This window comes from Cornus florida, unplaced genomic scaffold (assembly GCF_030987335.1).
Source record: "Cornus florida cultivar Cherokee Brave unplaced genomic scaffold, ASM3098733v1 CherokeeBrave_3.0.0_Hap2_Chr02, whole genome shotgun sequence".
NCBI classification, from domain to species: Eukaryota; Viridiplantae; Streptophyta; class Magnoliopsida; order Cornales; family Cornaceae; genus Cornus; species Cornus florida.
In genome coordinates this window covers 76852137-76864516 of record NW_026775572.1, presented here as the reverse complement: position 1 = coordinate 76864516, position 12380 = coordinate 76852137, and the positions used below count along the sequence as shown (strand labels likewise).

Here is a 12380-nt window from a genome sequence, read left to right as displayed (position 1 = left end):
TCATTCTCATTTATTGCATCATTTTTTGTACATGCATTGGGGTTAGAGGTGATTCAGTTAGATAGACCGCTTAGTGTTGATACAACTATTGTAGTTTCAATTTTGCTTAATCGGGTTTATCGTAAATATGCTATTACAATTGCTGGACGGGCACTCGTGTTTGATCTCATCCTTCTCGAGATAATAGGTTTTCATGTCATTCTTAGGATAGATTGGCTCACATTATTTCGGGTGGTTATCGATTGCTTCTGAGGAAGGGTCAGTTTGCACTCCGAAAGGAGATTGTTTATGTTTTATGGGAGATCGGAATGATTCTCTTATCTCTTCTTTTTACGGTGTTAAGGGCCGTGATTGTCGCGACTTCTTTTTGGCTAGTCTTTTAACCGATGATGATGAGTTTCATGGGGAGGTGTATCCGATAGTCTGTGCAATTTTCTTAATGTGCTTCCGGAGGATTTGACGAAGTTACCACCACAAAGGGAAGTAGAGTTTACTATTGATCTTGTGCCTGGTATAACGCCCATTTCTATGGCACCGTATCGTATGGCACCAGCAGAGTTGGAGGAATTAAAGAAGCAGTTGGATGAATTGAAGGTGAAAGGATTTATTCAACCTAGTGCTTCGCCGTGAGGAACACCTGTTTTGTTTGCAAAAAAGAAAGATGGTTCTTTGAGGTTGTGCATTGATTACTGAAAATTGAATCATGCCACCATCAAGAACAAGTATCTGTTACCTAGAATTGATGAATTGTTTGATCAATTGAGGGGTTCTTATTGTTTCTTGAAGATTAAATTGAGATCCGGTTATTATCAGTTAAGAGTAAAAAATGAGGATATTCCAGAGACTGCTTTTCTTACACGGTACGGTCACTATAAGTTCCTAGTCATGCCATTTGGTTTGACAAATGCACCAACAACATTTATGGACTTGATGAATCGTGTCTTCTATGTCTATCTTGATAGGTTTGTTGTCGTGTTTATGGATGAAATACTTGTGTATTCACCGTCTAAGGAGGAGAATGAGATGTAATTGGGGACGGCATTGCAGATTCTGAGAGAGCATCGGTTGTATGCCAAGTATGAGAAATGTGAGTTTTGGCTATTAGAGGTAAAGTTTTTGGGACATGTTATTTCTATGGGAGGAGTTTTGATTGATCCTTTTAAGGTTGAAGCCATTTTGAATCAGGAATGTTCGAAGAACATGTTTAAGATTCAGAGTTTTCTGGGCTTAACGGGATATTATAAGACTGTCGGCTTACTCGTCTGGCAGCTAAACCAAATTTTTGATCTATCAATCTCGTTAACTGGCCTCTATCCAGAAGAACTAGTTGGGCCGATTGATTAATTCTCGAAGGCTAATTGGCCACTGGTGGTAGATGTTGATGTTCTCTCGCAATAGTACGATATCGTATAGGAGAGCTCTATGCAAAAAGGATGTCGAACCCACAGGGGGATGGAATTTGTATTAGTCTTTAAATTAATTTCATGGTTTACAGATAACTTGGTTGGAGAGTTTGTTGGTTGTCACAGTTTAACAAACTAGAATTAAAACAAAATATTAAATAAAAGCAAAGTAAATAAATTAAGTGATCAGAAAGAGAGGAATCTTAGGGCTTTGACTTTACCACAATAATCATACTACAGTTAATTATACTAACTCTGGGAATTTAACAATGATATTTTCCAAATGAATTGAACTCAATAACATTCATTTAATTCGGGTTTTAAAGAAAGATTTTTTACAAATTTAGCTAACTATACCCTATCTGCGGTTAGCGTGGACTGTCCGCCTACCTACTTTAACTACTTTAACTATGTTGCAACCAATCCACCTTTCTTAAGCATAGACTATGAAAACGTTCTTTTGTAAAATACATTAGAACACCATTATATGACATCTATTCTTATGGCCGGCAGGGCTCCGCCAAATACCATCCAATAAGGTAGGTTGAGAATAGCAAATAGACTATTACATCTAAGACAAGGTAGTAACAGCTTATAAGCTATTAAAGCATGAAAAACACTTGAGTTGTCTCAAGTGCTCATAGTCATATAATCAAGAAATAACATATATTAAAAATAATCCCAGAGTTAATACAATTAAACCATAGTATTAGGTTAGGTTACATTAGTGCCCTAAGGAAAGAATTAGCTACTCATGACGAGGATGGATATCATCTGTATTGAGTTCATCTCCATCGTTACGGACGGCACTTCTCTTCTCAGGATCTTTACGTCTAGGGTTGTAGGAACCCTAAAAGCCACCACACCTTCAGCCTTTTGAATAACACCGTTAAAAGAGATTGAAATTTCGGACCTCTTCTATCAAGGCGTACGCCTTCTTTTATAGAAGAAAATAAGATTTTTGGTGGGCTTTTAAGTCTTCTAGCCCAACTAGAATGAGATACGGTTGGTAAAGAGAGCAATCCTGCGACTTTTAATCTGACATGACATTGAAAGCTCGAGCCTCAGGAACAGATGCTCGAGTTTCAGGGTTCATGCTCGAGCAATAAGAACAATGCTTGAGCTTCTCTGGATTGATGCTCGAGCTTCAAGAATTGGTGCTCGATCCTTTCTCTGACACTTAACCAATTTTCTTCAACTATTTTCTGAAGCGTCTTTTTCTTCAACACTTAGAATATTTTTGGGGTTGAACTCTTTTAACATTGCTCGATCCAAGCTTCATGGGCTCGAGCATCTGGGGCTCAAGGCTCGAGCATCTGGGGCTCAAGGCTCGAGCATCAGTGGATGGTGCTCGATCCTTAATGAATGGTGCTTGATCATAGAGGTGAGGCATGAGACCTGGGAACATAGCCTTCAATTAAAATTAACTTATTAATTTCCGACACCTCATGCTCGAGCTTGAGGGTCAATGCTCGAGCACCCTTGATTAAGGCTCGAGCACCCCTTGGTAAGGCTCGAGCATCAAGGTACAATGCTCGAGCTTTTGGCCTTGTTGACTTTTCTTTTCCTTTTTGCTATGATGCTCGAGCCTCAACACTTGGGCTCGAGCTCTAAGGCTTGAATTTCTTCAAACTTCACCATTTACGCTCTCGGCTTGCTTTGGATGACCGGCAACGACTCTATAAGCTTCAATATCATCATAATGTCCCAGTTTTAACCATTTATCTGGGAAAGTACCTACAAACACACATTAAACATAAATTAGTCTAATTATGAACAGAAGTATCACTTTAGGCCTTAACATATACGTATTTAGGGGCTCGAATATACATATATTCAGTGTTCATTACACCCCTAAACTTACATATTGCTAGTGCCTTAGAAATACAGAATTAAAAAGACGCTTTCGTGGTAATCACGATTACATTTAGCCTATGCAACAAGCTTTTAAACCCCTAGATTACCCTTAGTGGATGAGTTGTAGTCTCGTGAGGGTTTCCAGTGAAAATACCCTTAAACTTCTCAAATTAGTGCCTTAAATACACAGCAAGCTTATTCAAGCCTATTTTCAAATCATATCATCCCTATAGTATATTAATCAGTCAAATATAGCAAGTATACCAATCATGTAATCAAAAAAACTTTCAACTTTCAATTTCAATTAAGCAACCATAGTCCCCACATATTAGTGTAAGCATTGATTTAACAATTTTAATCTCTAAAAGTACTTTGAAAGTGATCCTACAATTCAATGTGTGGCTTATTGGTGCGACCGAGCGTGTGCACAAAATAATGCACAACACTTTAGGTTTAGAAATAATGTCAAGTGGACACCATATTCTAAAATTTATAAAACCACTAAACACTTATACTATAGAGTATAAAGTGAGCAAGGATCGTCCCAAGAGATCTAAACAATTATAGGTTTTTCATAATTGAATTCTACTTTAGTGCTTATGTGATTGCTAAAAAGGTTTGGTTTTGTGATTAGACTAATTTTAAGCTAAATGATTGCAATAAAATAATGGAGTTTAAAATATTGGAAAGAGACTTAGGGTGTAGGATTCACCACTAAGAACATTCCCTAACTCACTAACTTTCAACTAATTGGGGAAATAAAATATATAATCTAAATGTGGCTAACAATTGCAATGAAAAGTATGAAGCATCAATTTAAAGCTTGAATCGTTTACCTAATGACAATTAACTAAGTGTAAATCAATTCACCAATTCAAAGCATGGTCCATCAATTCAATTAGCAATTTCAACTCACATTAATCTAGAGGATAATGTAAATTGTGGCAATAAGCATGGAAATCAAACACAAGCATGGATTGTCTACTTACCTAAGAACAAAAGTGCAATTAAACTAATTAAGCCTGAAATTAACTAAATTCAACTAGAACTTTACCTAATTTAACTAACTGTGTAGTACAATCCATCTAGTAGAAGCAAATTCCATCAAATCAAAACACAAAGACAACTAATTAACACCAAGTATAGCCATCATAAGAATCAATTAACAAAGACTTCAAGTGTAGAACTTGATTACCAATCAAACACACATAAGACAACATGATATTGACATAGATAATCAAATGAAAGAATTAAATTATATTATTCAAGACTATACATCAAATACAATTAAATCCCCAAAAAGTAAAAAGAAAGAGAAATTAGGTTACATGCTTAGGTTTATCCAACCCTAAGTTGAAGAATTAGTCGCTCATGGTTAATAGATGCAAGATGTCAACAAGCCCCATCATTTGATTCATCTGGCTCCTTTTCTTCTTCTCTAAACTTTTTCTCAAGAACCTTAGCTTTTTCTCCTCTTTGTGTTTTTAAGAGAGAACGTAATATCACGATACAGAAAAATAAAACCTAATAATTCTCAAATAAAAATCACACCTAATTAAAATAATGAAAAACTAACCCTAAAAAGAATGGGCTTGTTTTTCCTTAAGTAACAAACTCTATTAAAGCCCATGAGTTACAAAAATAAGCCCAAAAGATAAATTCCCGTAGCCATCAAAACATAAATCCCGTAATACTGCCAGGTGCTGGGGGATCGATCCCCCAAAAGCATTTTTAGTTCTGTGAATAGTGGGGGATCGATCCCCCAGAGTTGGAATTTCCTTTTACACCTTATTTAGCTCCATTTTGGCCACGGGATAATTGGTTTGCTTCTTCACCTTTAGGAGCATCATCAAAGGCCAGAGAAAGGTAGAATTGACCACCTTTTAAAGAATAAGCACACTAGACGAGCAATGGGTTGCGACCTCTTTTTGCCATTTTCTGAAATTTTTCCGAATGTTTTTACTTGTCTCCAAAAAGGTTTTAATGAACTAAAATTAGTCCGTTTGAACCTTATTGACCTGAAATTAACAAAAACATAAATTAGAACTAAAACATGAAATTAAGATAGATGCAAGGACTAAAATACCCTAGTTTAGGTGCTGAAATGTGCAACATTTAAGCACTTATCATGCCACCAAACTTAGATATTGCTAGTCCCTAGCAATGAACTACAATATACGAGAATGAAACAAACATATATACAACTATGAACTAATAAAGCAAATAAAGATAACACCATTTTCGTAAGGATCACGGTTACATTTAGCATATGCAACAAGCCTTTTAAACCCCTAGGTTACCCCTAGTGGACGAGTGAAGTCTCGTGAGGGTTTCCAGAAATGGTACCCACAAACATCAACAGCTCTTTCTTACTTGAGAAGCAACGACACATATCAAACAAGTGTTAAAAGTAGACTACTTCAAGTATGCAAATTTTTGCCATTTCTAAGCTATTCTCAACATTTCAATATCATATAATTAAAAATGGTCCTTCACACATCAAGCAAGTTAATCATTCAAATTGAATCAATTCTATCATCCTTTTTGAGTGAACCGGCATCAAAATGTGTTGCTATCCTAGCAAATCAAAGTAATGGCATAGCCTTACCCTCAAACTAGCATACAGATATAGTACCAGACATCAAGACATTGAATGAACCTTGTTATTCAATCAAACATTCTTTCTTTATTGAAATTTTTTTATTTTTTTATTTTTTATGTATGACTATGTGCAATGTTCAAGTTCCTTAAGCTTTCTAATCACCCCATGTAACAAGCGTTGAGCCAACGACTCCCAAACCAGATGGTCTTAGGGCGTTAAGTGTAAAGACACTCCTAAGGGCGTAATGACTCAGAATGGCCAGGCTACGAACTCAAACTAATCATACATCTTACATTCTTTCCTTGTCTTCCTATTTAATCAGTTAACATGTTGAAAGAATGCAGTTTTTTTTTTTCCTCACCTTTGGTGAGTGCTTTTATTTCTTTCTTTGCAAGGTCATTTTTTCAAGAATGAAAGCTTTTAAAGCATACTAGCTTAATTGGGATAAACCAAGACAATAATCAACTAAGCATGTACCCCACAAATTGAATGCTTATGTGCGCAAGTGCAAGTGTAGAATTCTAGAATCAACTCTCAAAGCATTTTCAACCAACAAGATGATGTGTACCACAAGAGCAAACATGATATCAAAAATTAAAAATTTACCCTTAAATGGCATCCTAGAGCATACAAGAAGTATTAGACTCTAACAACTTGCTTTTCAAAGGCACTATGCTTCAAAAGTTCGAAATCATTGCCAAACACATCTCAAATCTTATCATGCATTTAAAGCTCAACTTAAAATAGAATGAATTATGATGACCTTACCCCCAAACTTAAACTATACATTGTCCTCAATAAGCAATAAGAACAATGAAAAATAATAGAAAGAGTATACCGTGATGGCAAAGACTATAAAGTCCAGCAATGATCTAGTAGGAAAGATTTCTCCCCCAAACTTAGATGCAAAAACCTAGCTGTATAACCATACTAGCAAACTCACATCAAATATCACATGGGATAAGCAATACATACAGTTCAAAATAATATATAACACAATGTAAAGAGATATGGGATGAAACACTTGATAAAATCTGAAAACATTCATAACCAGTCATAAGGGCATACCGGTAACACATATTTTTGAATTTTTTTACTTTTTTATTTTGTTTATTTTTATATTAAAAGAAACAAAGAAAAAGAATATGTATATAGAACCTACAAAATAAAATAAAAAATAAAAAAATGGGCTAAGTTTAACGTCTCTAGAAAGTGGAATGTTATTAAGAAATTTTTTTTTTTTAATTTAATTTTTTTCTTTTTTTTATTATTATTTAATTTTTTAAAAATTTTTTTATTATTTAAAATATTTTTTTTGTTATGTATTTTTCTTTTTATTATTTAATTAATTTTTTTATGATTTAATTTTTTATTTAATTTTTCTTTTTTTTTTGTTATGTATTTTTCTTTTTTATTATTATTTAAATTTTTTTTTTTAAAAAAGCAAAAGAGAATGGCGAAGCCCAAATTGCCGGAGAAAAGCGATCCACAAACTTGCCGGAAGGAACCCAGTAAGAACCAGCCGAAATCGCTGGAAAACAGCGACCCAGCCGCGACGCCGCAAAGACCCAAACTTAATTGCCGGAGAAAAGCAGCGACCAAGCCGAAATCGTAGGAGAAAAGCAGCGACCAAGCCGAAATCGCCAGGCCGCGATCACTGGAGAAGAAGCTGTTGATCCTAAGTTCCTTAGCCATTGTTTGCCTCTTTAATGTCAAAAATAAGAGTGGTAATGGCTTCAAAGGGCTTCTTCAGTGTCAAAGTTGCTTGAAATAAGCCTCAAGGATAATGTGGTCATTTTCTATCCAGTGACTTATCCCTCATTACTGTTTTAATGTATTCATCATAGCTCATCTATCTGTTCTTGCTTATTTGCTGAGAATTGTGTGGATTCAGTTCATGAAAACTGTCACAAATGATTCCATGTGTAGCATTGTCATTTCTCAGTTGTATTCAACATATACACGTATGTTTTGGATGCTGCATTGTACTAGATTGACCTGAGTGAATCAGCATTGTCATTTATATAGTTTCAGGATTTTTCTTAGCTAAGAAGTTAAAAAATCTGTTGCAAGGGTATTCTGGTCATTTCTTATTATGCTCAGCAGTGTGACACGTTTCAGTGGTCCGATATTAAGTGAATATATAAGAATATTGCATTTTTTGGTGGCTAAGTCTAGAGCTGAATGGAATTTGCAGCATTGTGGTGTATGTGTGTACTTTAGTGTGTATAAGGACAAATATGCTGAGGTAGCCTTCTATGATTGGCTCTTGCTCTTGGAAGTATCTACATTGCACTGTGTCAATGATTGGCTTGAGGAGACAGGTGTAATCTGTGGGTTTATGAAGGTCTGTGCATTTTGAAAATCCATATATATATACTATTATAGCCTTTTTTAGGGTTTCAGCCTTGTGAGAGATGAGTGTTTTTGAGTTGCATCCTGCATTATCTCGAGAGCCTTGAGTGAACAAGTTTGTCTGAAGCTTTTGATGATGATTCAAGCCAGAAAAACTTACTGATTCGAGCTATGTGATAGTTATAGCAGAGAAGAGGTTGTTGCTGCTGTTTTTCACTGCTGCAAGGGCTGGACTGAGTATTGGATTTTAGTTCCAAGGTGCTGAGGTCTATTCTGAGAGTTGACACAGGTATCAATCACCTTTTTACACTTGCTCAGTACTGAATTATTGTTGAAATCATGCTGAAATAAAAAATGGACAGTGAGCTCATCTGTTATACTTAATTTTCTGAGATTTTCATGGATTCAAGCACTAATTGATTATGACTTGCTGTATAATAAGCTTTTAATCCTCTAGCAAGTGTATTTTGATGAATCTTACATGTTGAAGTTGGTTTTGTGATAGAAATTTGGTCTACAACAACTCTCAGTTCTTAACCCTTAGTCATAGAATGTGTTTTTGCTGAAACAAGGGTAATATTGGTTCTATATGCTAAACTCATGCTGCACTTCAGTGATTAAAAGTCATGAACATGAGTACCACAATGAATGAAGACTGAGTATGAAGCTATTGAATTAATCTCGAGAGGAAATTCCCTTTTTACCCCTCAAGACATAAGTGCTGAAAATTGGTGTTATGAAGTGGTAATCTGAAATACTGAGTTGTCAGTTTCATTTCAATTGAAGAAAGGATTTGTGATTGTTGTTTTACATTTGTTATAATGTATTTGGTGAGCTTAGAGAGCTTGTTTGGTCCTAGCAGGGTTGCCTAGGACAAGGGGAGTGTTTGTATACACTTTGTTGAGCTAGTGTGTGAAGTGAAGTGTGTGAAAACTAGTGTCTACTTTTGATACAAGGGTGTGTGCAGAGTGTGAGACAGCTGAGTGTATAACAGCTTACTTACAACTAGTGGATGCTTGCATTGGCTGAGGCAAAGACCCAAGGTTTTCCCTAATTGAGAGGGTTTCCTTGTAAAACATGTTACTTTGCAGTCTATACTTGTTTTATGCTATTTTCCAGCTTCAATTGAAAATGGTTTGACCAATTCACCCCCCCCCCCTCTTGGTCCAACAATTGGTATCAAAGCTTTGGTCTACTGTGTAGGGTTCTAGCAAGCCTACAGTTGATCTTTAAAATGGATGAAGGCCAAGCTACACACAAAGCTCTAGGGTTCAGTGGTATGAACTATGATTCATGGAAAATCAGAATGGAAGCATTCTTAATGTCTCATTCTTATGATATCTGGCATGCTGCTGTGAATGGAATTGTGGTTCTTAATCCTGAAAATCCCTCTGAAGCTGATAAAATTGATGTGGCTAATGATGGTAAAGCCAAACATGTCCTTTACTGTGCTCTAAAGCAACAAGAGTTCACTAGAGTCAAGAATTGCAAGTCAGCTAAAGAAATGTGGGACTCTCTTCAGGCTGCCTATGAAGGAAGCTCTATCATCAAAGAAAACAAGATTCAGCTCTACAAAGTTCAATATGAAGCTTGTAAGATGGAGGAAAGGGAAACTGTAGCTGACTATTTGTTTAGGATTAATGACATTGTCAACAATATGAAATCCCTTGGTGAAAACATTAAAGACTCAGATGTTTGCAAGAAAATTCTCAGGTCTCTTACTCCTAGATTCAATGCAAAGGTTACAATTCTTGAGGATAAAGACTTATCTCAAATGAAGATTGATGATCTACAAGCTTCTCTTACAGCCTATGAAATGAGAATTGGAACTCCAACTATTCAAAGAAGAGAAGCTGCACTTAAAGTCAAAGAAGTTGCTGAAGAATCTAATCCAAAGTTTGAGGAAGATGATCTTGAAGAGGATGAGGTGGCCTATCTGTCAAAGAAGTTCAAGAAATTTAGATTTAAGAAGAGAAGTCAATCTCAAAATCTAACCTGTTATAGATGTGGTAAGCATGGTCATTATATCTCAAGTTGTCCAACTTTAAAAGGGCAAAATCAGAGGAAGAAAGAAGGGGGAAACCTCAAGGGAAGATTTGGAAGAAAGGCTCTCTTCTCAGATTGGGATTCTGTTTCTGAAGAAGACAAACCTGAGGAATCAAAAGAAGATGAGTGTTTGTTTATAGCTACTCTTGAAACACCATAGAAAGCAACTGAAGTTGAAGAAGACAATGAAGACAGTGACTCAGAGATTGAAAAAATACTTGAAGAATGTGAGAGACTTGCGATGAAGTGCAACCAACAAAAGTCTTAGCTGAAAGCTCTTAGCTCTGAGTTGCAAAAATCCAAATAGCTTATTGTTAAGCATTTCAAATTTAAGCTGTCTACCTTATGTTCAATTTCTCTTATCTTCTTAAGCCTAAAGAAGTCTCAATCCAACACTGAATGGTCAACCAAGAGATGCAGAGAAGAACTTTCACTAATTCTTGAAGAAAGGTCTTTGAAAATGGCTGAGATTTGGAAGCAATCCATAAAGCAAATTGGGAAGACTGGAATTGGTTACATCTGTGACATTACAACTAAAGTAAAACAAAATCACACTGTGTTTGTTAAGGCATCTTCAAGAGAAGTGTATGCAAGATTTCCAATTATAAAATCCTCAAGAATAAAGCATGATTCATTTGACAAGTCAAGGTTAAATGAAAGTGATTTTATTACATCAACTTTCAGGAATTACAAAGTTACCAAAATATATGTAAAGAAGTCAGACATAATTCCATTTCAAAAAGTTAAGGATAGAAAATCTCTTGTGACGTCTAAGATAATGTGGATACCAAAGAGAATGAATGTTGTGAGTATGTTGGTGTATACTGCTTTTAAAGCTACTAACTCAAATGACAAATGGTATGTTGACAGTGGCTGCTCGAGACACATAACAGGTGATGGTTCCAAGTTTATTTCACTTAAGAACTTTAATGGAGGAAATGTCATCTTTGGAGACAACCAAAAGGCTAAGATTATTGGTATTGGCACTATGAGTAAGTCTAATGAACTACCTGAGATCAAAGAGGTATTACTTGTTGAAGGCCTCAAACATAATCTCCTAAGTGTAAGCCAACTATGTGACAATGGGAAGAAAGTCTGTTTTGATAAAGAAAGATGCAATGCGGTTGATACTGAATCTGAAAAAGTTATATTCTCAGCCTATAGATCCTCTGGAAATGTGTACACAGTCTCAGAAGAAGCTATTTACTACAATTTGACCTCTCTAGATGAAGTTATACTGTGGCACAAGAGACTAGGTCATCTTCACTCTAAGAATCTAATCAAAATCCTGAAAATGAAAGCTGTGAAAAGTCTACCTGATTTAAAGTTCAGTAACAATCATCTATGCAAAGCATGTCACCAAGGCAAACAAACTAAAGTGTCATTCCCTTCCAAGGAAATCAACACATCCAGAGCTCTTGATCTGATACATATGGATCTCTATGGTCCTACCAGAACTACAAGCATTGGTGGAAGTAAGTACTTTATGCTGCTCCTTGATGATTTCAGTAGAATGGTGTGGGTTTACTTTCTGAAAGAAAAGTCTGAGGCTATAACACACTTCATTAAGTTTGTAAATCTTGTTGAAAATGAAAGAAGTTGTACAGTGAAGAAGCTTAGATTTGACTTTGGTTCTGAATTTACAATGAGGGAATTTGAAAGTTACTGTGATGTAAAAGGTATCAAGAAAGAATTCTCAGGTGTAGCTACTCCTCAACAAAATGGGGTTATGGAAAGGAAGAATAGAACTGTTCAGGAAATGGGAAGAATTATGTTACTTGAAAAAGGTCTTGCAAAAGGATTTTAGGCTGAAGCTGTTAATACAGCTGTGTATATCATCAACAGGGTACTTCTTAGACCAAATTCATGTAAAAATCCTTTTGAACTATGGTATGGAAGACCTACAACACTTTATTATTTTAAAGTGTTTAGCAGCAAGTGTTTCATTCTCAATTATATAGAGAACTTAGGAAAATTTGATTCCAAGGCTGATGAAGGGATATTCTTGGGGTACTCTACAAAAAGCAAGGCTTACAGATGCTATAATCTAAGATCCTCCAAGGTTATTGAATCAATTCATGTTAAATTTGATGAAACTCCACAACTTAGCATTAATG

At 35.6% G+C, this 12380-nt stretch overlaps 1 protein-coding gene across 1 annotated transcript; it reads left to right on the top strand.

Annotated features, from left to right (window-relative positions):
• The first annotated feature begins 9451 nt into the window (after positions 1 to 9451).
• Positions 9452 to 10423, top strand: LOC132296443 (uncharacterized). The gene has a single exon (XM_059794647.1). The coding sequence runs from the start codon at positions 9452 to 9454 to the stop codon at positions 10421 to 10423; it is 972 nt and encodes a 323-aa protein (XP_059650630.1).
• The last annotated feature ends 1957 nt before the right edge of the window (positions 10424 to 12380 follow it).